At 35.2% G+C, this 26,820-nt stretch overlaps 1 protein-coding gene across 1 annotated transcript in view; it reads right to left on the reverse strand.

Moving 5' to 3' along the window:
- LOC150099484 (protein transport protein Sec24C-like) overlaps positions 1-26,820 on the reverse strand; it is a 182,211-nt gene that overhangs the window by 82,004 nt on the left and 73,387 nt on the right. The window contains exons 7-9 of the mRNA XM_090403444.1: positions 26,503-26,581; positions 22,066-22,178; positions 10,526-10,619 (exon numbers count right to left, since the gene is read on the reverse strand). Coding sequence (XP_090259570.1) covers positions 10,526-10,619; positions 22,066-22,178; positions 26,503-26,581 — 286 coding nt within the window. The remainder of the gene's footprint in view (positions 1-10,525; positions 10,620-22,065; positions 22,179-26,502; positions 26,582-26,820) is intronic.

The raw sequence follows: 26,820 nt of genomic DNA on the forward strand, positions 1-26,820 counted from the left end.
CAGTTGTTCTTAACATTGTTGAATATCATAACAAGATGATGGAATTGTTATGGAGTGACACTTACTCGATCCTCAAGAGAGAGATCCCGCCCATGAACTCCACAACTGAACCAACAATCTACTGAGAACTACCTCTGAACTACCTAGAAACATACGTCTTTCTCTTCGTTCTCTCCATCTGCTTATTCCACGATTATATGGACTACCTAAAATTTATAAGGAAAATACCCAATTTAAACTATTGTAGAAGAAATTGATTCTCCAACATATAACTTTTCAAAATATCTGGTTAAATCTCTCAAATGTTTTTCTGGTAAATCATCATCTTTTACTAAAAACTCCGCAGATTTTGTTTCATGTATAAAAGATATTATTATTAAGGAAGATGAAATCATGGCTAGTTTTGATATAGTCTCCTTATTTGCCAATGTTCCTATGGATGAAGTTCTTGTACTACTCAAAGGTAAATTATCTAAAGAGATCATGGCCTTACTTACTCATTGCATCCACTCAGGATGCTTTAAGTTTCAGGACACCATCTATAAACAAAATTATGGCCTTGCAATGGGTAATCTGTTGTCACTTGTACTTGCAAATATCTATTTAGAAGATCTGGAAATTAAAGCCATCTCTTCTTATCCTTTAAAAACCAAGAATTTGGAAAATATATATTGATGACATTTTCCTGATTTGGAGCCATGGCCGTAAATCTCTCCTGAACTTCCTAGAACATCTAAATAAACATCTAAATGAACACCTAAATAAAATTTATGGCTAAGGTTGAAGCTAATGGTTCTCTTCCTTTTTTGGACATCAAACTGACCCATTCCTCAGAGAAATTAAAAATCTCGATTTACAGAAATGCTACCCACACCGACAGATATCTCCACGGTCAATCCTATCATTACCCTCCTCAAAAGTTTGAAATCGTTTCTACACTAGGACACTGTGCTCGCTCTCTTTTTGATGATGAGATAGAACTTAATAAAGAACTCAATTTTCTCAGGTCTACTTTTCAACTAAATGGTCATTCACAAAAAACAATTGACAAATTCCTATCAAATCCACCTGCTCACAATAATGAAGAGACCAATAGGGGGAAAGGTAATATTTCTATACCATACATAAGCTCGGTCTCACCCAAATTGGTCAAGTTCTTAGGAAATACAACATAAGAACTTTATTTACTCCTCTTCCAAAAATCCGCTTCTTAGTAAGCCGTCACAACCTTAAATATCCCGGTGTTTACCAGATTTGGTGCAACTGTATACCATACTTTGGCCAAACAGAAAAATTGATCGAGTTACGCATTGAAGAACATGAGCCAGTGCTTTGTCTAGTCATGTTCTGTTCTCAGCCGATTCTAATGAAGAATATCTTAGCCATACAGTCCTATGGGGATGAGTCTAATAACATTTCCATTGCCACGATTAGAAAGAAAGATAACAGAATTAGAAAGAAAGATAACAGAATCAAAAGAAATCATTCTCAACCCCCTATATCTCAACAACAACCTGAGTTACAACCTTTCAGACTGTCATTGTGCTACAATCAAATACTAGCATTGGCGAGATGCCATACACATGCATACGCCCAACAATGAAGCCAACGAGAGAACAGTTTTGAATGTGCAGACTTCTTCAACATTTTAACGTTGAATATATATACACTAACTTTCCGTGATGTTTACAATTATCTCCTCTATGTGTTACTGGTTATTTCTTTTTGAATGTGCACCTGTAATAGCTATTACTTGTTATTTATAAAGCCTGCTTGGTTAATGCGCCTTTGAAATACCATTATTTCTAATTAGCAGTGTGCACTTTCTTTCTCGTAACCTTTCTTTCTTATACTATTGCGTGTGTTTATCTACTTTTCGCACTACGAGTCTTATGCCTATGGATACTAGAAAATTTATTTTTTATCGAGACTGCACCACTAATATCTTTTAATTGGCATAAAACTCAGTAATACGGCCGGTTGATTTCTTTCTCTAACACAAATTATTTCAGTAAAACTTTACACAAACAGTCGTGGTCTATTTGCCCTTAACTATATGCTTCAGCTATCTCACTTGGTTTCCCGCTCACAAGTCCGATATTTTTTTAGGAACAGTATAATATAATTAAAACACATTTATTTACATTTAAAATAAAGTACATTAAATAAGTGATAGGGAGGTTATTCTTCTTTACATATCCTTTATGCCTTTGGTATATAGAAACAAATTTAAATTTAAATGACTATACAATATATATAATTACTCTGTTACTTCTCTGCTTAAAAAAATAAATTGCCAAGACTAATTTACTCAAAGGGTTAGCTAGCTATGGCAAGTTATCTTACAATTAATATTCCAGTTAACGACACTTCAGAGGACTCTAGAGATAAGCTAGTTATGGCAAGTTATCTTACAATTTATATTCCAGTTAACAACAAATCAGAGGACTCTCTTATAGATATTTCTTATTACTATTTCTTATTTATTTCTTATCAGTCCATCTACGTCATATCTCCTAGATTACAAAAAGAATGTACATTAGAGACTGGACACACTTACGGAGGCTCTTTGTCATGACACCTTCCATAAGTCCTTCATCAAAGTCACTATGGTTTTTCTATCATCACAGGCATTAGGTTTTCGTCCGGAGAGTCTTGTTTCAGGGGTCGCTTCGTCAGAATATTTGGCGGGTCTTGGACTGCAATGTTCCCGGTGCTCAAAAATTCAGGCAAGAAGTTTCAGCATTCAGGCTTGAAGATCTTTCTGCAGCTTTTGGCTTCCATTGACTTCCCGCAGCACTAGGATATCCGACCAGCACTTGGCATCAGCTGTTCTCCCAGCAATTTTTCTTTGGCTCTCTTCAGTAACAGCACTTCACGTCTGCTCTCTCAGAAACTAGATCTCAGCTCTCCTCTGTCAGCAACTGGACCTCGCCTTTCCTCTCTCGGCAACTGTACCTGGACTCTCCTCTCAACTGCCCCTGGTTCTCTGCCGGAAACTGCCCATGATGTTCGGCTCAGTCCTCTTTTATTTTCGCCTTCTCGGGACCTTGCACCAAGGGTTGTAAACCCCGAAGAAATCAGCAGTTCTCCTTGATCCTTTTGTAAAAGCCAGCCCATTCTTTTTTCTCCTCTATGCACTCTTTTTTCCTTGTCTTGTCAAGCAGCGGAAACTTCTCTAAAACTAGCGGACCTCTTTGAAACTAGCTTTGAAGGTGTTCATGCACAGAGCTTACAAACAACTTTCTCACACACTTCATCATAAGCAACTTTCTTGTGCTCTTATACATAGCTATTATACAAAACTTCCGATGGGAAAACATTCCTTTGTTTTTGACATTCTATAAACTTTAGTTAAAACAGTAAATACAATCAATTCCCAAAAGGTTATTTACATTAATCTTTAACATAAAATACATAGAGACAAACAAGGTTATTTTTGTAATAGCTCTCACGAGACTTAACCTCTGTAAAAATTGATGTAAAGCGCTTTGGTATTTTTAAGCTACATCAAGTTTTACACACCTAAAGAAGGCTGATACAAGCTGAAACTAGTCGTGCTAATAAACTATGTTTTCATTTTTCTCGATTTCTAGTCATTCAATTTTTTTTTTTTAATGTATATCAACCGAGTAAATCAATCTTCCTACATATATATATATATATATATATATATATATAATAAATTCTGCCATTTCTTTGCTATGAACTATTTACACAACTTTTTATAATGACATAACTAAAAACGAAACACACAAAATAAAATGACATGTTCAAACAAATTAATAGTCAGACTGACAGGTCCTGATTCTGATGTTCCAATTGTTTGTGTACTCACATTGTCTATTGTTTTAACTTCTTGTTAAGATTAGAATGTTTCTATATCTCTCACTATAGGAATAGTTTGTTATGGTAGATAGCCTGCTATAGTGAGAGTGGACTGATTCTGAACTTTGCCACTACAAAAAACAAATTAATGATTTTATTCAAATACATGTTTATCACAAGTGTAAGAAATCTGTACACAGCAAGGAAAATTAGTTGTAATTTTGATGCTTAATACCTGAATTACATAATAGCTAAACCTTATCAGACACCATTAACTTTACAGGACTGTGTTGGTAGTTTAGAAAAATATGGCAAAGTAACAATGTACAGTATTACATCTATCAGCTGCATCTCTTATCCTGAACCATAACAATTTTGTAAGAATAAAAATCCTTCTACTTTTGCAAAATTAGTTAACTTACTTTCAATATTATTTTTATTATTATTATGGTAACCTCCATGGAGTCAACAGACTCATGGTGGGAGGCCCACTCAATCAGCAACACATTTATCATAATGAGCTTTGAAGTTATTTACACTACGTGCATTCACAATGCACTCCTGTAATGCATTCCACTCACTAACGTCTTCATGTAAAAAAATCTACTCCTCATACCCTTCTTCACCACATCTTTATACAACTTCCAAGAATGGCCTCTTGCTCTTCACATCTTAACATCCACTCTTATAATTCCTTCTTTATTAATCTAATAGAATCCCTTAACTAACTTGAAGGTAGCTATCATATATCCTCTTTTCCTCCTATCCACCAACTTCTGTAATCCACATTCCCTCAAACACTCTTCACAACCAACACTCCAGAGTCCTGATATCACTTTGGTCCCTCTCCAGTGAAAAGTAGATATATGAAAAATCTTTCTGAGCATTTCCTTGCTTTATACACAGAATTTGAATCCAAGTCTTTCCAACCAAAGAGAATGTGTTGTTCTAACTGTGGTAAAAAGAAGTGCAAACCTGGAAGCAATTCCAAGCAATTAGTTTTGTATTTTAGTGTCTAAACAAGGGTCTAAACTGTGAACAATCTTTGAATAATCCATTCACTTATCACACTCACACTTTCTTCACTGATATCAAGTCACATAAAATATAACAAGGATCAGTATTTAAGTTTTGTAGATCACAAAAGGATGTGATGACAAAAACCAGAAGAAAAACTGTTCAAAACATTATAATTATATGGAATAAATAGAATATTATGTCAAGCAATGCATAATCAATGCTGTATCAGAGATCAAATATTGCCCTTTAAGGATTCTTCTAATGTGCTAGAAACTATTTTAAACAGTTATAATCTAGATCATTATGTTAAACTATTTTAAGAGTTTGTAACATAATGCCAAAGCTAGCAGCTGATTACTATATGCAATGGTTTTTGTTGCTTTTGAAGACTGTTCTCTAATTATGCTAAGGATGTAATAAGATACACTCTTCATGAAATACTGACCATCTCTGCCAATTAATTTTTTAATTAACTTTCTGTATTAACTGTAACTAACTATCAATGAGTAACTAAAATTCAATAGAATAATGAAATCTACCAAACTATTCATAAATCTTTGTACTCAATCATTTGGATGTATAGAGAGGGCGCTAGTAGGCCAAGCGCTATGGACGCGATTTGAAGAGCTCCTGATTCGGATAAGTTTTACTAGGAATAATTAAGTATATATGCGTAATTGTTTAAGTAAGAGCAGCTGTAAACATTGTATGCTACCGATATTATTAGTGTGGGGTTTTTTTTCTTGCCTAAACTAAATACGAAATCGTTATTATTAGACCTAGTAACCTGCAGAAAAAAAAAAAAAATGGCAGCGGCATTGTCATTCCATGATTTTAATTTAGATTTCAGTCGTTTTGTTAAGTGTGAGGTCTGTTATATGTATTCTTTCGATTACATAAATGATTTGTGGATGTTTAGAGCGGATGGAAGAAGGGTGTGTGCAAAGCGTGACCTGAACGAGGAATTGATGAATGCGAATATGAAATTGATGACAGAAAGTGCTAGTACCGATTGTGTTGTGAGTGCACATTTGAAAGAGAAGGATGGTGAGAAAGACAGGCGAAAAAATGTTAAAAAATCAGGAAAAAAGAAAAAGAGCGATTTGACAACCGTAACGGATGTTAAAAGGGACGAAAGTGAGGCAGAAAGAAACGAAATTGAGAGAACGAATGAAAGTAGAAATGGCGTGATGCAGAAATCGCAAGTAAAAAAAATCGAAAGAATGAATGATGGCGAAAGTTGGACACATGTTGGAACGAAAGTACTGAACCAAAGAAAGATGAATGACAGTAAAAGTGAGAAGAATGATAGTGAAAGTTGGACGCATGTTAGTCCGAAAGTACGGAAACAAAGAAAGATATGTGAGAGTGAAAGTGAGAAGAATGATAGTGAAAGTTGGATGTATGTTGGACCGAAAGTACGGAAATAAAGAAAAATGAATGAGAGGGAAAGTGAGAAGAGGGGGTCGAGAGTTAGAAAGTTAGAAAGATTTAATGATAGAGAGAATGTGTCGTGAGGTTCAGAAGGTGAATTGGATTGGATGAAGCAAGAAATGAAATGGATGCGGAATGAAATTAAGAGAATTCAGGTCAAAACTATTAAAATAAATCATGATGGCATGAAAGAGTTAACGAAAGATGAGCAAGTGGCATTGTATGACGACTCCATTATTAAAGGTGTGCTAGAGGATAAAATGCACAAGGTATGTTTTCCAGGTGGTAAAATGAGTAGAGTGATTGAGGCATTGAATATGAGGCGGGAACGAGCAAAAGAGTTAATTGTATTAATTGATACAAATGATTTGAGGGAGAACAAAGAGCATGTCAAAATGAATGTCAGGAGACTGCTTGGGAAGATAAAAGAGAATAGTGTGACAGGAAGGGTAGTCAGTGTGTTGCCTAGGTATGATTGTGGTGAAATGAGGCAGAGAGCAAGGATTATGAATGATATTCTGGCTGAAATGTGTGAGGAGATGGGAGTACAGTTTGTTAATGTATGGAATGAGGGATGAAGTGAGCTGTATGGGAGTGATGGACTGCATTTGAGTGGTTATGGTGTGAGTCGCTTGGAGAGACTGCTGCTAGAAAGTAGAGAAGTGAATAGAGAGAATGAATCAGATCAAGAGGGGAGTGATGTGGAAGAGCAGGAGAGTAAGACAGGAGAGATTGAAGAAGTGGAAATGAATGGGGAAGTGAGTGGTATGAGTATAGAAAATGAGAGAATGGGTGTGCAAGAGGAGCAGGGAAACGGGGAGGCTCAGGGTGGACAGGGGTACACAGCGTGAGAAAGGTGGATGCTCCAAGAGGAGGTGAGAGCATGTGTAGGCAGGAAAGTAATGGGATGATCAGGAATCAAGAGGAAACAGATGGAATTGCAAAGGGTTCTAAAATGAAAAAGCAGAAAGGGAAATGGCCCCAGTCCAGCATGGAGAGATCACATTGAGTGAGTGGTATCAGTGGAACTAGCTGTAGATCCAGAAATGAGTTGTTGTGTTTGTATACCAATGCTAGAAGTATAAGAAACAAGGCAGATGAAATGGTTGCACTAATTGCATCTGTGCACCAAGAGATTGTCGGAATAAGTGAGACATGGTTAGATGAGGATGACATCCTGACAGGAATAGAGATGGAAAGGTATGATGTGTTTTGTGAGGATAGAAGGGGTAAAAAGGGAGGGGGAGTGCTATTGATGATAGAGAAAGAGTTATGTCCATACAAGGTAGAGATGCAAGAGGGAAATAGGGCCAGTGGTTTTGAGGCAGTATGGTGTGAGATAGAGGTGAATAGAATCAAATACTTGGTGGGATGTTGTTATAGACCTGATAATGTGGATGGTGGTGATAGTGAAATGTATAGTCAAATAAGCCAAGCAAATAGGAAAAGGGTGATCGTTATGGGCGATTTTAATTATGGCAATATAGACTGGAATGAAGAGATAGCAACTGGAAGTAAAGAAAATGAGTTTCTTGAGTTTTTGAGGGATAACTACCTCAGATAGTATGTAACAGAGAGCACACGAGGATTAAGGGTCTTGGATTTGGTCATCTCATCGGAGGATGTAATTATCAATGAGGTATCAAATCATCCACCAATTGGTGAAAGTGACCATGAGGCGATTACCTGGGTGGTTGCCAGCAGTGCAAGGACCCATGTGAAAAAAGGTTATACATGGAACTACAAGGGGGGGTAATTATGAAGAGCTCAGGAGACAGCTAGCAAGTGTAGCATGGAATGAGGAGTTAGCTGGAAAAGAGATCAATGCAGCTTGGGGGATTTTCAAAAAATATTTAGTAGATGCAATGTCTAAATGTATACCATGGGTGAGAAGGTTAAATAAGGTAGGTGTGAGATGGATGAATAAAGAGATTAAGCATGCAATACAGAGAAAAAGGGCATTGTGGAGGCAGCATAAGAGAAGTGGAAGTAACCAATTTCATGAGGTCTACAAAGACCAGGCAAGGAGGGTGACTTGGTTGGTGAGAGTAGCTAAAGAGAGGTATGAACAGCAGTTAGCTAATGAAGCCAAAAAGAATCCTAGGGAGTTCTTTCGATATGTAGCCAGCAAAAGAAAGAATGATTATGGAAGGATGCCATTGATTGGAGGAAATGGTATAAAAACAGCTGTTGCAGAATGTGTGGTGGAGATACTTAATGAGCAGTTCATAAAGATCTTTCAATCTTGTGAATGTGACTTCATGGAGAGATTAAGAGCAGTTGATGATGGGGAGGAGAGACTGACTGTAAGTGAGCAAGAGGTGTTTGGGGAGTTGAGTAAACTAGATGTAAATAAGGCTGTGGGACTTGATAATATATCACTGCGTATTCTGAAGGAATGTGCCAGAGAGTTGACACCTGCCTTGACATATTTTTTTAATATCTTGCACTTGGTCAAGTCCCCAAAGAGTGGAAGGAGGGCAAGATTGTGCCACTTCATAAAGGAGGTGATCGAACTCAAGCATCAAACTATAGGCCTATCTGTGTGTCAGGTGTTGTGGTTAAGTTGTTGGAGAAGCTTGTGAGAACTAGGATCCAGAATTGGGTTGACAACAATGGTATAATCTTTGATGGACAGCATGGATTTGCTTAAGGGAGGTCATGTTTTAGTAATCTACTTACTTATAACAATAAAGTGACTGCTTCCTTGGACAGAGGAGAAGGATACACAGTAATATACTTGGATTTTGCAAAAGCTTTTGATAGAGTACCGCATGATAAGTTGACAGTCAAACTAGAGCAGATGGTGTTGGATATTAGATTAGTGCATTGGATTGGAGACTGGCTATCTGATAGGTATCAACAAGTTGTGTATGGGGGGTGCAATATCCAGGAAAAGGAAAGTCACTAGTGGAGTGCCTCAGGGGTCTGTTTTAGGGCCATTACTATTTAACTTGTATATTAATGATATTGGCAAAGATTTGGATGGAGATATTCAGTTGTTTGCAGATGATGCAAAGTTGGGACGAACCATAAAGAGTAGTGAAGATGTTGTGGCCTTGCAAGAAGACGTGAATAAATTGAGTGATTGGGCAAGCAAATGGGGATGTGAGTTCAATGTTGCCAAATGTAAGGTTTTAAAATTTGGAAAACAAAGATGGGATGCAGAATTTATGCTTGGTGAGAATATATTGTTGGAAGTAGAGGAAATAAGAGATCTGGGGGTGATAGTGGATAAGGATGTAAAAAATTTAGGGGACACATTGCCAAAATTGTGAAGATAACACAAAGACTTCTGGGAATGATGTGGAGGACACTGACGTGTAGAAGTAGGGAGATTCTTGTTCCATTGTATAAGGCTTTGATTAGGCCACACATGGACTATTGTGCCCAGATTTGGTCACCTGGTTTTCAGAAAGATGAAGAGATGTTGGAAAGAGTCCAAAGGCGACTGACTAAGGTAGTTTCTGACCTCTGGAATGTCAAGTATGAGGAAAGATTGAAAAGATGTAATTTGATAAGATGTAAACAAGACCTCCTAGATGAGTCTTTGACTCCATGAGGTCTTGTTTAATAATAATAATAATAATAATAACAATAGATCTTTCAGCATATAGTTATATTGCTTTCTTAAACTAGCTATGCAAGTTTTTAAGAACATTTTGTGCATTTGGGGAAGGAGGTTAAGCAGAGGGCTACACTGCTTAACCTCCTTCCCCAAATGCACAAAATGTTCTTACATCACACTGTTCTCAAATAACATATTTGATTTTGAACAACATAAAAGCAAAGTTTTATTATTATTATTCTAAATAAAGAATAATAGATATTCCTACTATAGTAAATTAGAATGTAGAGAGAAATAATCATGATAGATAAGCAAGACCACTGAAACTGCAGCATTTTAAATACCTTCAATTAAAATGTAGCAACTAGCTGCATTCACATGAATGAATGCCAAACTTCCTTCAGTTTTCTCATTACAGATTTTTTTTTTTTTTTGAGGAGTTTGTCGATGTCTATTTATTTGCTGTTTTTTTACAGTAAGTGATATTATACAGATTTTCATATATTTCACTTACTTTCTAAACATACTGTTTATTGCAACAGCAAGATAACATGAAACTATTAATATATTCATTGGTTAATGATCATCTACATCGTGAGATGAAGTAAGGACATGTTGCATCCAAAGCTCAAAATGCTTATATAAAATTAAAGACTTTAATATATATTTACTTACTTTAAGAATTTCTAAGCCTGCACGAATAACAGGTTCTAATATAGATCCAACTTCATGTTGTCCAGAAAACATCTCCGGAATATGCTTCATAAGACTGCAGCAAAACATATACACATAAAAATTAAAACAAACCATTATTAGATGACATCTGCATGTGTAGTACAACTTCAAAAAATATTTTTGAAAAATTTGTATACTAGAGAAAGCAAACTGCATACTTATACAGTTTACTCTCACATCATAAATTGATAGGGATCACAAAAAGTTTGTTAAGCCAGAGGTTTTTGTCAGGACTTTTCAGTAGCTTGTTATTCTAAGCAAATTTACTATAGAGAACATCAAATGTATATTTCAAGAAGAATAAATAAAAAAAAGGGGGAAAAAAACCAGACCTTTATTTACCTACTTTAAAATTTGTTTTAACAAGTTGACTACTATTGGCCTAATGTGCAAACTTATCACTAGTTCCAGAAGGTTGTTAGTATTTTCTCTTCAAAATTATGTAATTGATGATAATTTTTCGCTTTGTCCCAGCCAAAGGAACTTTATGAACTTTACTAAAAAGTATGAACTTTTTAGTAAAGAAAGTTTTCAGAGCTTGTGTGAGCATATTATGGGATGAAAATTTCTAGATTCACACAGGTGGGGAGTACAGGAATAGTATGACTAATATTCAGTAGAAAAAATATGATAAGATAAAACTTGTGGTTGGCATCCTGATATAGAAGGCCAACTACAAGTTATTTTGTAGTTGGCGTTCAACATGTTAATAATGAAACTATGAAAATATTGGCACTCTTAACGTGAAATATAAACAAATATTAAAGAAACTCTCTTGCAAGAAACTCTCTGATTCCAATCTTTGAGTTTCTTATTCGGTTTTAAAACTATGTGGGATTTAATATCCCCTTAATTTAAGTTAAATTAGTGAAGTTTATTATGAATCTCACTTTCCTTCTCTAAATGAGTTTAAGCTACATATGCTAATAATATATGGCTTAGACGAGAGAGAGAGTGTGAGAGAGCTAGTTCTTCAAGTCATCTACATGTCAAGGTCCTCTGCATCATTGTCATTATCTGATGTGATGACTTCACAACTTGTGCAACATGGCCCCTGAATTTCAGGTCCTTGTCCACCACTCCCAAATCTCTCATTTCCTCTACCTCCTTTAAAGCTTTCCCATTAAGTGTATACTTTGCATCCCATCGTTGCTTACCAAATTTCAAAACCTTATACTTTGCAACATTGAACTGACAGTTCCACCTACCTGTCCATTCATGCAATCTATTCAAGTCTTCTTGCAAGGCCATAGCATCTGCTTGACTGTGCATTGCTCTATCCAATTTTGCATCATCTGCATATCACTATATCATTAATATCACAAATTGAAGAACAATGATCCCAAAACTGATCCCTGCGGTACACCACTAGTGACCTTCCTCTTACAGGATACTGCACCTGCATACACAACTTTCTGATATCTATCTGACAGCCAATCACTGATCGAACTCAAGAGTCTGTTGTTGTGTCATACATCCTGGCTCTGGATCCGCCATCTTGTTAGAACGTAGTTCTTATTTAAATTATCTATTTTTTATTATCTTAATTGTTGGTTGATTACTAATCCAAATATAGAGAAATTTGTATTATCCTGCACCACCCTATATTCAGATTAGTCTATATAATATAGTGGAATCAATCATCAACTAACTTTAGCAATCTCACTTTTCTACAGGCCGAGTTTAAAATTAATATTTAAGGCTTCTGCAAGGTCCGCTAAACTTGATGAGCGGTGTAATGAAGAAAAATCAGGCAAACAACAAATTGAATCCAATAAAATAAACATTAAATACAGGGTTATAGAATATGTACATTTAAGTAAAACTTTAAAAACAAGATAATGCAAATCAGCTTAGTCCAAATACTCATAACAAACATAAAACATTAGGCATCGCACATTCAGCTGTCAATACTATATTCATCCAAATAATTGAAGATGGTCCACACAGTTCAATGTTATATTCTTTAAGTAATTATTCTTAAAGTAGAATTCTCTAATTCTCTCTTAGTCATATAACACTTAATTTAATTATGAGGCAGTTATCACTTCAAGGGGGAAACACTTTAAAGCTCCATACTTCAGCTATTTTTAGTAGAACGCCACAGTTAATGTTAAGATATATGAGGCGGAGCTAATTCTTATATCTTCACGCTGAAATATAAAAAAAAATGGACTGCTCTTACCGGGTTACATCTTTTACACGTTGGATTCACTATAGGCACACTTAAAACTGTAGTTAACTATCACTCTGAAGCATCTTCGCTATAATAACTGAAATGCTAAACATAGAGCTTCATAAGTCATGACGCACTCGTATTAGGTAATCTACTTATTCCTTGTTTATTACTATGCATTAAATTCAGCCTTGCATTGTTCTTCTTCAAAACAACTGCAATTTGTCGTAATTTTAGAATTCCATAGAAATATTCCGAATTGCCTATTAATTTCCCGGTCCTTTCATAATCTATTTACGGCATTTCCAAATCCCCATTACTGCCACCTCTTACTTCACTCCTTGCTGTCCATAAGCTTTCTCCCTTGTTTACCTTCGTTCTCCAATTAAATACGTTCATTCTTTCCACCAAAATCTGGTTCTAGCTAGTTCAGCTTATATCAATTTCTTCTCCCTTCGAAATACCATAGCTCATGCTCCATGCACGTTATCTAAAATTAACTCTGTTTCCTTGACAACAGCCAATCAAATCCAATCAGAAGAATTACATAAAATTACCTTCTCTTTCAGTAATGATAAATAAAAAAAAATATCATGGTTCACATAGGGTACATTAAACTTACATATATATACATTCTCTTTCAGAAATACAAATAATGAAATAATCCATAGTTCATATAAATCACATTCAATCATAATAAACACAAATTCTATAACATACATGCACAGCTTCTTATAATATTATTATATAATAAAGTAAATTAAAAGAATAATATTTTTATACAGAGCCTTTTTATTACTATTACATTACTTAAGATTATATTATTAAATAATAATAAACAAAATTCAAGGCAATTATATGAATAACACACTATAAGCAAGAGAAAAACAATATTTACAAGTCTTGTCTTTGACATGGAGGATTATGTTGGATTCTGAAAGAAGTATTAACAATTTTCATTTCTCTTCATTTAGAATCCAACACTGTTATCCCATGCTTAGGATTATTATCACCAATCTTATGTTACCTCCATAGTGAAAGAAAAAGTGAATGGAAAAGTATGAAAGTGTAAGAAACTGGGAGTAAGGAGAAGGTATTGATGAAGATTTGATGATAAAAGATGTACAACTCAATAAGAAGGCAACAAAAGCATATTTCCCAGGTGGTGCAAAGATCAAGGATATTCTTTCCTCTGCAAAGCTGTTAGTTCGTAGAGGAGAGAAGTGAAAGAATTGATTGCTTTGGCTGGTACAAATGATTTGAAAGGTGAGAAATATGCAATGAAAGAAGATATGAGAGTTGCTGATAAAAGTGAAAAAAAGAGTGAGGAAGTAAATATGAGTCTGCTATCTTGGTATGATAGGACTGAATGAAGAAGGGCCACGAATAGTAGTGAGTCAATGAGAAGATTGCGTAGGAGGAATAGCGTGCAGTCTCTGGCTGTATCAAATGAATGAAAGAACTTGTAAATGCCTGATGGACTACATTTGAGTGGTTTTGGAGTTAGTTGTTAGGAAATAGTGTTGTTCAGTGAGAGATTGGAAAATCAGGGAAAATAGAAATATTATGACAGATGCAGTCAAGTATGGGTTCATCTATCCCTGAGACAAATGAGTGCATGTACAGAAATGATTGTGCAATGCTGAATGCAATTCCAGTTTCAAATCTGAATGGGTTGGTAATGCCATTACACAAAGGCAGCTGAGTCGAAGGTGATGTTGAAATGTATGTGAATGTCAGAAGTATCATCAGAAATAAAGGAGAAAAGTTTTTGGCATTGGTCAGCTCAACTTTGCCCAAACTCATGGGTATCAGTGAGACTTGGTTGACAGAAAATTATGCAATTACAGGATGGGCTCAAAAATTCGCTTGCCCAGTCACCACAGGCAAGTTATCAGAGACAAGTGAATTTTCTGCCTCATTCTAATGCATTTAAAATATAGCATTTTTTCATATAATTTAAAACATCACCTCAGTCACTGTCATGTTATTTGATCACGGGCGGCTACCATCAAATTTATTAAAGAAGTTTTATTTCCAGAGAACTGGAAATAAAACTTCTGGATCTGAGACCCCTAATTTGAAAACTACAGCATTCCTTTTTAAAGAATCACAAAAACACTTGTGATTTTAGTTTCAGTTTTCTATAAAAGTCATAACAAACTAATCGTCTTCACTTTCTTCCATCCTTTTATCTCTTTTAAAGTTCACAACTTTATTACTGTTTCCATATGAAAGACAGGTAATTAAAAATTCAACCTGACACATCTTCTCCTCCTCCCCAACAGTTGTACTGTCATAATGCAACAACTGATAACATTTAAACATTTTTCTTTATATACATAAGGCTTCATAAATATAATATTCGCTTTCAAATTCCAAAAATCCCCTCATTTTTTCACAGCAATATTATATTATAGTGTTCTTTTCACTTCAGGAATGCTCTACTACACACCACACTTCCTATGTTTGTTTCAGTCATGAAGTGAGAAAAATATGTCACCATGATAGTTATGGTGCTTTACTTGAAAATAATAAATCTTGCACACCTGAAGTATGTGAGAAACTAAGTAAACCAAGTTTTTCATGTCATGAATATATTTAAATTAAATTATAGTTATAATTACAAATAAATAAATTTTTAATCAAATCAATGCACCCATTTAGTCAATAACCTTATATGTATAATACTATGCATGAAATATTTTTTTTAAAAAAAAAGAAACAATTGTACTTTTCCCACAGCATAATTTTATTGACAAATTGACAACAACAAAAAAAAAAAAACACTATTTTGAATATAATTATAAACACAAAGATTAAAATTATCACATTCTAATTAAATACTGCACTACATCTAAGCATCTTATTCTTCTAACAATGTTACCCCTTGAGGAAGATGCACAACTGTAATGTAGTATTGTTCTCAGTTTATTTTCGCAGCTCACAACATGAATTAGCTTAGATAAATACTTGAATATTTTGTGCATTGTAATAGGTGATGTTTTTAAAAAAAAAAATAATTGTTATTTTGAGAAAACAGAGGAATATATTTTTTAATTCTCACTATACATTGCATGTGTAGAAATATGTTTTCCTTTAATGTGGCTTTTATTGTGGGATTAAAAGGTCCACAACAATAAAGCTTGTCACAACTTCAGTTAGTGTTTTTTTCATTTATTGTTCATCATGAAAGGTGAATTTATATAAATTATCTATAAACAATAATACAGTAGAAAAGACAAATAAGAAGACTCACAAAAACAAAGTAGTTAGCACTCAATGAAGAGCCAGATAACTTTTCATGATGCACTCAAGTCGTGTGATCCACCCTTTGAATTGTCTTTGCAAAATAATTATATTTTTTAAATAACAGAAAAAGTCTATTCATTACACAAAATATTCAAGTATTTATCTAAGCTAATTCATGATTATTGGTTATGTATTTTCAGGGAGAACAGAGGGAATATGACAAGAGGTGGGTATTGTTGATGTTAGCTGCAGAACTTCAACCAACAAACTAAAATCCTCCTTAACTTAATAGACGTTAAGGAGGATTTTAGGTGTGTTAGAGATGGTTCATTTGAGTGAGGCTATCTCGTGAGGCTAGAAGCCAACAGGATAATATATACTGTTGGATGCTATGCATCAGCAGATTAGCAAGAGTGCAGGACAAGCAATTATTACAGGAGACTACAATTATGGGAACACAGATTGGATGGAAGAAAGGGTGTATGGGAAGATGGAAATGGAATTTATACAGTTACTAAGATAATAAGACATATAAACTGGTGAGAGGAGGCTACCAAATAGATACAGGGGAATTATTTCATAGGATAATGGGTGATGTAAGAATGAGAGGTCATCCCTGGAAACCTTTTTACTTATTTAGACAAAAGTCAACATAAGTAAAAAGGTAGAAAAGAGATATTTTTTTTTTTGCTTATCCGGTGGTGAAGGAGAGGAATGCGTTACAGCATGGGTAGAGCGCTCCAACGTTAAAATGTGTTCAATGTATGATAGTTATTGTGGTCTGTGAGTGTTTGGACTCCATGGAGGCTTAGAAATAATACTATTAATAGAAGTAACACTGATTTGAGAACTGAGATAAATGAACAAGAAGTGATCAGCATATTGCTCAGCAACATGATAGGCGGAAAAGGGGAGATATGATTGAAACATTCAAATTGCTAAAGGGATTCTATAGGATTAATTCAGAGGATATTTTTGAGATCAGGACTGGTGGTGGGAGAACTAGGAGACACCTATGGAAACTGGGCAAGAGTGTGATTAGCAGGGGTGTTAGAGCTGGGTTCTTTACTTTTAGAGTGGTAAATGAGTGGAATAAGCTGCCAGAGTCTGTTATGGGTGCTATGACGGTGGGCGAGTTCAAGGCAAGGTATGATAGATTCTGTGAGAATGTCATATAGTTGTGTGGACATGATGTTTAGGGCCTCCCTCGATGAGTCTAAGAACTCCCTGGAGTCGCCCGAAATAATAATAATAATATTGAAAAATATCAATACAGCAGTTGCTATGTGAATGTGAACAAAAATTAACAATGCCTTTGATGAAGTTATTTAATCTACGACTCAGCTCTGGAAAGGTTCCAAGGGAGTGAAAAAAAAGGGATTAGATAGTTCGATTAAATAAAAGTAGCTCCAAGACAAAAATAGCAAATTACAGACCAATTAATATCTCAGGAGTAGTGGTTAAATTATTTGAAAAGTTGGTTAAAGGCAATATCCAGCATTAAAAAGTAAAATCCAGCATCTGGGCAACATGGCTTTGCAAAAGGTAGGTCATGCTTTAGTAATTTTCTCACATTTTATAATAGTGACAGCAGAACTGAATAAGGAAAATGGCTATACCATGATACTACTGGACTTTGCAAAGGCATATGACAGAATACCACATGGAAAACTATTATAAAAGTTGGAAATAGATATGAAGCTGGGTATGAATGGGAATGGGTGACAGACACCAGAAAGTAGTATATAATGGAGTGGAATCTAGGAGAATAAGGGTGACTAATGAAGTTACTCAGGGCTCTGTATTAGGGCCGCTACTCTTTAATTTGCATATTAATGATATAGGGAGTGATTTAAAGAAGGATATTCAACTATCTGCTGATGATGCAAAACTGAAGAGGACAATAGTTGATAAAGCTGATATAAATATTTTGCAGGATGATTTAAATAAATTGGTATTGTGCACAAAGGATAACGGCTGTCACTTTGATGTTGCAAAATGTAAAGTTATACACTTTGGGTTGAAAAGATTAAATACTGTGTATCACATTGATTGCTACTGCTGTTAAACAGTTCTTGACTGATCCCCTGTCCATCTATCTCCACATTCTATACTACAGCTCCAAACAGTCTTCCAAGCTTTCTGTAATCACTACCTTTGAGGCTCCACATAACACTGCTTGAAAAGAAGTTAATGGACACCACAGTGTAAAGAACAAACAGCCATAGCCTCACCTTAATAAGATGTAGAACCTCCTTTTACTATGATGACTGCAGCAATCCTAATTCTATGGGAATACTTTCCACAAGTGTACGATAGCAATTAATAGGAATTTTTTACCATTCTTCCTGTAGGCATGTAATAAGGTTCTGGACTGATGTGAGGCAAACGTCCCTAGACCTCATGCAATGCTCTAGTTTCTTCCACAGATGTTCAATAGGGTTGTGATGAGGGCTCTGCTGAGGCCAGTCAAGTGTCATGTTTACAAACCACACTACCTTATCACACACTGCATTCTCTTGCTGAAAGATAAACACACTACAAAGTAGAAAGCAATGCATTGTCCAGAAGGCTCAAATATCTCTCGAAGTTCAATGTTCGTGGTATCACAAACAGATGTCCAAGGCCAAACCAGGAAAAACAAGACCATACCATCGCACTGACAGCTCCGAATTTTATAGTTGGGGTTATGTACTCTGGTAAGAGAGACACACACACACACACATCCATCTGCTTGGTAGAGGGTGTAGAATGATTTGTCACTCCATAACAGCTTTCTTTCCAAGCTTCCAAGTCCCACTGTACCTTTGCACCACTGAAGACAATGCTGCATGTTGGTTCAGGTAATGTGGCGCTTGCATATTGTGGTCCTATCATGGAAACCCATTTTATGAGCCTCAGATCTCAATGTTTTTGTGCAGATTCATGTTCAAGTTGATGTCTGGTACTACACATTCAATGTGTAAGCTGATGAATGACAGTGTTTACATATTATCCTTCGAGCAACCTATGGTCACATTTTGTGAATGTAGTGATTGACATAGGATGGCCCAATTTATCAACAATTTGTCAAACAGATAGGCCTGCAACATATCCTATCACAACACCTCTTTCAAACTTCATCAGTTCCCCTCTCACCAGAATACAGTTGCACTGATTTGAGCAACTATATCACTCCAATTTATACTTGCTACAAACACGTGACTAACTACATGGCACGATACACCTTGCCCATGGGGGAGGAGCTGTTGATTTCTTTACAAGCAGTGTACATCCTTTCCTCACAGAAGTGTCCATATGATAGCCAAAAGCCAGGTGATTATGTTTATCTCACCACTCCCAGTAAGTAGACAAAGATTCACCATCCTATTTAGAATAACATTTGTTGATGAAGTGATCAGATCTAAGAATCTTAATCCTTCTCTACCATCAAGTAACATACTGTCTAAGATAGCTTTCATCAAAAACTTGAGAAATTCATTTCCTCTGTTCCTAGCCACCATGTTTTCATTCTAATCATCAATGAATTCGGGATATACCCTCAAGGGATATACAGAATACTATAATTATAACAATACTACATGAAAAGTTTGCATCATTACTAACTTTCTATTGATAATTTCCTTCAAATTAGTCTTATCTCTTAGGACTTCAATACCATCGTATCTTATACATGGGTCTAAGGCACTTCTTACTGCATCAATCCACCCATATCTTGTCTTTCCTCCAGGTCTGTTTACTGCCATCCTTTCATGAAACACATATTTCATGTTTTTTCTGTTTCTATACATAACTGATATTCTCTCACTGATCAATAATCCTCTCCACAGTTCTACTGCAGAATGGAATCATCCTACTGATTTTCCATTTCTTGCAGTGCCAATATCCAAAGCTTCAAAATCTTCTGTAACTAGTGCATTAAGGCAAAGCCCTTCATGTCGTTCTACAATGGGGTGAGGAAAACCTAGTTATCTTCAATACTACCCAAACATAGTCTGTTTTTTCCCTTGACAAAAGGATATTACTTTGCTTCTCTTACCCTGATAATAAAGAAATCCCAAGAAAGGATTAGATCTCTCTTTTCATGGATTGAGATGTACCTTTTACTTTTCCTGTCATAAATATATCACATCAATACTTCCTCGGCCTCTAAAAAGCTTGGCAATCTTTTCTGCCTCAGGATGAGGCAGAAAAGCTTGCCAAGATTCTACTTTTAATCCATCCAGCTACTAATCCTGTATAAATTTCAAATCTGCTTGACTTCAGAATACTGTTTTCCTGTATAGGGTGGCACACTAAAAACCTACCTCAACATTCTTAATGCTGTCCATGAACCTCTCTCAATGATTTACTTCTACTAATGTCTCACAGATGGTCTGTGTTTGCCTTATGTCTTTTCTACAGTGCTTTCAGGGTGTTGCTCCATGAACTAAGCGCAACCATTCCTCCAATTTTCATTAAGTCTGTTAAAACACAAGCAGCAGCTGTTTCAACATCCTTTTACAGTCCAAATGATAATCTGCCAAAACCTGTTTCTCCTGCTCTTCTTTCATTCCATCTGCTTCTATTCTCAAAGAACTTTTCACATGAAGTGTTCCCAAACAACTACAACACTGGGCTTTGCAAGAAAATTATTATTATTACATGTCACCTCTATGGGGGTCACTGAACACATTGCTGGAGTCTTTCTTTCTCTCTACACTACACAATCTGCCATTCACACTACATAATGAAAGGTTGTTGCATAAACAGGAGAATATCGGATTGAAATATAAATTACTGACTTAGATAAGTGGGATGGTTGAGGGACAGAGATCAGAAAGCGGCATATGGAAGATGTGAACTGCTAGATTTAAGGTGACCAGTGGTGGACCCAAGGGATTGGTCCTTGGAACATTGTTGTTTAATCTAAAAATTAATAATGCTGGGAACAACCTGACTGGAGATGTTCAATTATTTGCTGATTATGCAAAGATAGGTTGGGAAATCGGGGATGCTATGATATACAGCACTTACAAAATGATTTGAATAGGTTAGAAGTGAAGACAAATGATAATAGGTATTGATTCAATGCTAGTAAGAGTAAATTGATGCATTTTGGTGTACAGCTGATGAGGCTTGGGATCTTGGAGTTATGGTGGATGGGAATTTGAAATTCAAACATCACATAGTTAAAACTGCAAATGCAACTCAGAGGATAATTGCAATGATGAAACAAACATGGACATGTGATATCATATTGACTCTTTACAAGGCTTGATATGACTGCACTTGAACTAATCTGTGAAGATTTGGTCTCCTGGGTTAGAAGGAGCGCTGTGGAAAAGATGCAAAGAAGAGAAACAAAACTGATATCAGGATTATGGAATGTAGATTATGGGGACAGATTGAGAGTGTAATGTACTGCAGACGTTTAAACAGGAGAAAGAGAGGTGATATGATAGAGGTTTATGAGCTTATGAAAGGTGTTATTGGATATTGATTTAAATATTTCATTGTATGGAAGGTGGGAGAGGACAAGGGGACTTCTGTGAAAGTTAAGTTGATATGCAGTTAAGAAATAATAAGTGAAGTGACTAATTATGTTTATTAACTCTGTATATTCTGTAGCTTCAAGTATTTCAATTGTCAATCTAATTACTGAACTGCAAATGCAGTTGTTTTTATATCTGAGATTGTGACCTCAACACTTCTACTTCTTCTTTAAAGTAATGACTAAATAATGTTTGAAAAAATGAGTACAATGCTACTCAATTACATAGAGGTTTAGAAACAACCCAGTTGATCCTAAATATATATCTCACTCTGCAGTCAAATTTTACTCAGCTTCTCCCCACTGGTAACACAGATCTCCAACATAATGTTATTCATAAACTATAAAATGCAAACACATTTCTTCCCTTATGTTATTGAATAATAAATGATAGTTGAATTAATTAATTGAAAATTCTTTTTCAGTTAGAAAATGAAAAATATTTACTGACAGCTATGTGATCTATGTAAAAAAAAATAAATAATAATTACTATTATGGAAAGCATTATATAAAATTACCTGCTGATGCCATATTCTGCTTCTTGAGGCGTAATTAAGAATCCATCCAGAAATGGCACAAAAACATCTTCAATATCAGGTATGACTAACATCTCAGGCTTTGATAAATTCCCCTAATTATCAAAAAGAAACTGCAATGTCTACTGTGAAGTAATAAAATTAATATCAAATAATTATCATACATACATGATGTACACCGTTAAACTGATTACTTAGAAGACACTTTTACTCATTTATTAAATTAAAGACAAGAATGTTGAATTTTTGCATGGTGGTAGTTTTTTTTTTGTATATAATCATATACAAAAATTCTGAACACTTAAAATTTTAAGTTTTACATAGCCCAATTTTTTTTAACTTTTAGAAAAAAAACAAAAAAAATATTTTCCTTCCTTAACCATCCCAATAGCCACATGAATAAAATATACCAAATATAAAGAAATAATATATTCATATTATTTCTATAACATCCAAAGGTTATACTGACTTCAATAGACACTTCATATCCATGTAATTATGGACGTATATACACATCAAGGTAGGTGTGGTTAACTCAAAGATGAATAAATGCATCACTTAAAATATACTTTTATCTTTTCCATATCCTAAAAAATTCAATTTCAAAAATATCAGAAAAGTGTGTATGTCTGGCAGAAGCCTATTAAACTCTGCAAAAAATATTTGAAAACAACTTATCCTAAAATGAATTTGATAATGCAAATATTTGATTTTTGCATTTTAATTAAGTTTTAAATTTTCTAAAATTAATTTTTAAATTTTAATGAATTTTTTAAATATTAATTTCCATTTTGATAAAGCAAAAAATGAAGAGTAAGAAACTAAAAATTATGGATCTTCTGATTTGGTACAATAGGACAGAATTGAGAAGTGTCATCAATGAGAAGATTGTGCAGAAGGAATGGTGTGCAGTTTTATAGATGTATGGAGTATTTGATGGATGAAAAGTCATGTGCCTGATGGACTGTACTTGAATGGTTTAGGATGTTTGGAGAAAATGTTATTCAGTAAGAGTTTGGAAGTGTAAAATCAGGGCCTGTCTATTTCTGCACTGAAGAATGACCATGCAGAAATAGACTGCCCTGGGATATATAAGTGAGTGCAGAAATGACTATGAGAAGCTGGGTATAGTTCCCAGATTTTGAATCTTAATGAGCTGGTAATGACATTATGGAAGGGTAACCGTGGGCCCATGGGGATGTTGAAATGCATGTACATGAATTCCAAAAGTATCAGAAATAAAGGAGAAGAGTTTATGGCATTAGTTGGCTCAATTTGGTTAAAAAGTATCAGTGAGACCTTGTCGACAGAGAATGACAGTTACAGGGAGAGAGAGAGAGAGAATACAAGGGATACTGTATTTCAGAAAAAGATAGTAGGAATAGGACAAGATGAGGGGGTGTTATTAAGGATTGCTTAAGAACTTGAACTAACAAAAATAGAATTTAAAGTGGACTGTGGATATGAGGGAAATGGTTTATTTGAGGCCAACAGGACAAAATATACTGATGTTGCTGAAGATCTTCCTCTAGATCTGAAGGTCCAGAGGAAGATGTGAATGCTGTGCATCAGCAGATTAGTACAACAAGTACAGGTCAGGCAATTATTATGGGATACTTCAACAGGGAAAGAGATTAGAAGGAGGAAAGGGCACACAGAAAGACAGAAATGGAATTAATACAGTTACGAAGCAATAATTACCTGAAGCAGCACAGGATAGAGGGGACCAGGGATTGGAAGTGTTGGATCTGGGAAGAGTATCAGAAGATCTCGCTCTATATATAACTGCACAGCAGTGGTAGTAATTCTACCTCTGACTGGGGAAAGTGACAATGTAGACTTGTCCAAGGGGCAGTTTGGAGAAGTGCCACAGCATAAGATACTACAAGGAATCAATGTCATTAGTGGTTAGGGACTGTTTGAGAGAGGCAGTATTAGACTGCATATTCATAGTCAGGAAGATAAACTGAGCAGGGGTTAAGTGGATGAGTAGCAATATAAAGCCAGTGCTGTAAAAAAAAAAAAAAGAGAGCAGTGTGGAAGGAATATAAACACAAAAAAAAAGGTGAACAGCATGCTCAAGAGCAATACAAAGCACAGGCAAGAAGAGTAAACAGTATGGTAAAGAAGGCTAAATCAGATCATGACAGAAAATTAACTAAGAGGAAAAAGTGACTCCAAAAGAATTTTTTTGCTAAGTAGCAAGCAAGCAATGGAAAGAATGATTAGAGATGGATGACTTCAATCAATGCTGAGGGTATGAAGGTGACAGAAACAGAAGAAATAGTGGAGTTGCTGAAGGATAACTTTGAAAGGATGTATCATAAGGGTGGAGACTTTGCACCCTTTACTGATGTGACAGAGGTTGATTTGAGAATTGAGGTAGACAAACTGGATGCACTGAACATATTGAAAAAATATTAATGTGAATACAGGTGGGACTGGATGTCAGCTAATGTGCTTTGAGAATGCACAAGAGAAACAGTGCATCTGACGAAGTTGCTTACCACAAGTCTCAGCTCTAGCAGGGTTCCAGGGGAGTGGAAAGAGGACATGATAGTTCCATTATATAAAAATGGCTCTAAGACAGAAATAGCAAATTACAGACCAATTAATATCTCTGGAGTGGTGGTGGTGGTTAAAGTATTGAGAAAAGTTGATTAAAGGTAAAATTATTCCGAAATATGTGGACAGGAGTGAGTGATGGAAGGTAGAGATTTGTTCAGAAGACATATTGCAAAAGTTGACAGAATAGTTCAAACAATTACTTGGATTTTGAAGAACACATTGACAAGTATCACGAGTTTGGAGAAACATTTTAGAAACACTCCATGTGTGTGTCATAATCAGCTATTATCAATCCACTGTGGGATGAAGGCCTTTCCAAAATGACTCAAAGACCAGTTATTGATGGGTTTCCTATCCCATGTCATTCCTGAAAATCTGATGATTTCATCAATCCCTTGCAATTTTGGCTGGTGTTGTGGTCATTTTTCTTCCCATGAAATCCAATCAAGTACTTCTGTCCATCATTGGTATCTTTCACTCTTTCTATAATATCAAATATTTTGATTTGATTTCTTATATAAGCATTCCTTTGTGATCCAGTCTTTTGATACACTAAACTGTGTTCTTAGATTTTGAGTTCTTAGTTTTTGTGTTGTTTGTAGTCAATATATTATTATTATTATCATCCTAAGACCCCCATGGAGTCAAAGACTCATCTAGGAGGTCCTTTTGTCATACACATAGTTCACCATACCTCACCTTAATTCAAATTCTCTCAAAATTCTTCTGCAGACACCTCCCTCTCAGACAAGACATTCCAATCATTCACCACTGCACACAAAAAAACCGTTTCTCACTCCCATCTTCACACCCTCCTTATACAGCCTTCCAGGGGATGATCTCTGGTTCTTCCCTGATCTCATTTTTCTGTAAAATCTCTTCAACATTGATCTTATAACAACCCCCTTACTAACTTGTAGGTCTCTATCACATCACCCTTTTCCTCCATCTGCTATACTCTATAAATTGCATCTTCTCAACCTTTCCTCATATTCGACATTCCAGAGATCAGAAACTACCTTAGTCAGTCGTCTCTGGACCCTTTCCAACATCCTTTTGAAAACCAGGTGACCAAATATACATTGTATAAACATACATACAAACAGATGCATGCATACATATAATTATTATCATCAGCCATTGTCAATCCACTGCTGGATGAAGGCCTTTCCATGATGACTCCAAAACTGTGTGTCCATGGCTCTCTTTTCTCCTGCAAATCTGATGATATCATCAATCCACCGTGATTTAGGTCGGCATCGTGGAATCTAATCTAAGACAAGCTCCATCATTGATCTTGTCTTCGAGCAATATGTCCAGCCCATTGCCACTTCAGATGCTTCACTCTTCCTATGATGTCAGAGACTTTGGTTTGATTTCTTATCCATGTATTCCTTTTGTGATCCAGTCTTGTGATACCATGTGTGTGTGTGGAAGGTCTCTTTCCAGTTATCTAGCTTTCACTCTAATATTTTAAGCATTCTTTTCTTTTATTGATACACCCCCTTACTGTCCTCACTTCAAACTCATGAACTGTTTATATATATTTATTAAAGACATGCTTAGTTTTCGTGCACTCTCATTTCAGTGAAATTTTTGCTGAACTTGAACAACATTGGTAATTGGTAGTCAAAATCTTTTCAACAAGGGGGGGGGGGTTCTATAGGTATAGCAAGTTATTGTGAATTTTCTTCATCATGGCATGGATGCTACTGAGTTTTGTGCTAGTACTTTTTATAATTTGTTATAGTGAGTGAATTTACTATAGGGAGAGCTGTTTGCTATAGTGAGAGCTGACTGTATTTTGGTAAATAAATTGAATTAAAAAAATAACTAAATTTTAACCATTACCTTAAATTTATAAAAATGAAGTACATTACTATATGTCAGAAAACCAATCTTCACTTTTGACACATCTTCCTTTTCATCCCTAGATTGAAATTCAGTAATATATAAGTTAAAAAAAATTTAAGTATGATATGGTGGGTATTTAATGAAAAATAAGTGAGCTCATTAAAATTAAAGTTTTTTATTACAAATTTTTAATAACTTTAAACTTTTAAATTTAAGACTAAAAGCATTTTTAATTATTATTATTTTTTCATTTATTTTAATAAGGAAATCAACAAAAAAGGTGGAACCTAATAGGTGGCAGATGATCATCACCCA

The sequence above is a fragment of the Typopeltis vanoorti genome, chromosome 14 (genome assembly GCF_054136105.1).
Source record: "Typopeltis vanoorti isolate ZY-2024b chromosome 14, IOZ_Tvanoo_1.0, whole genome shotgun sequence".
Taxonomy (NCBI): Eukaryota; Metazoa; Arthropoda; class Arachnida; order Uropygi; family Thelyphonidae; genus Typopeltis; species Typopeltis vanoorti.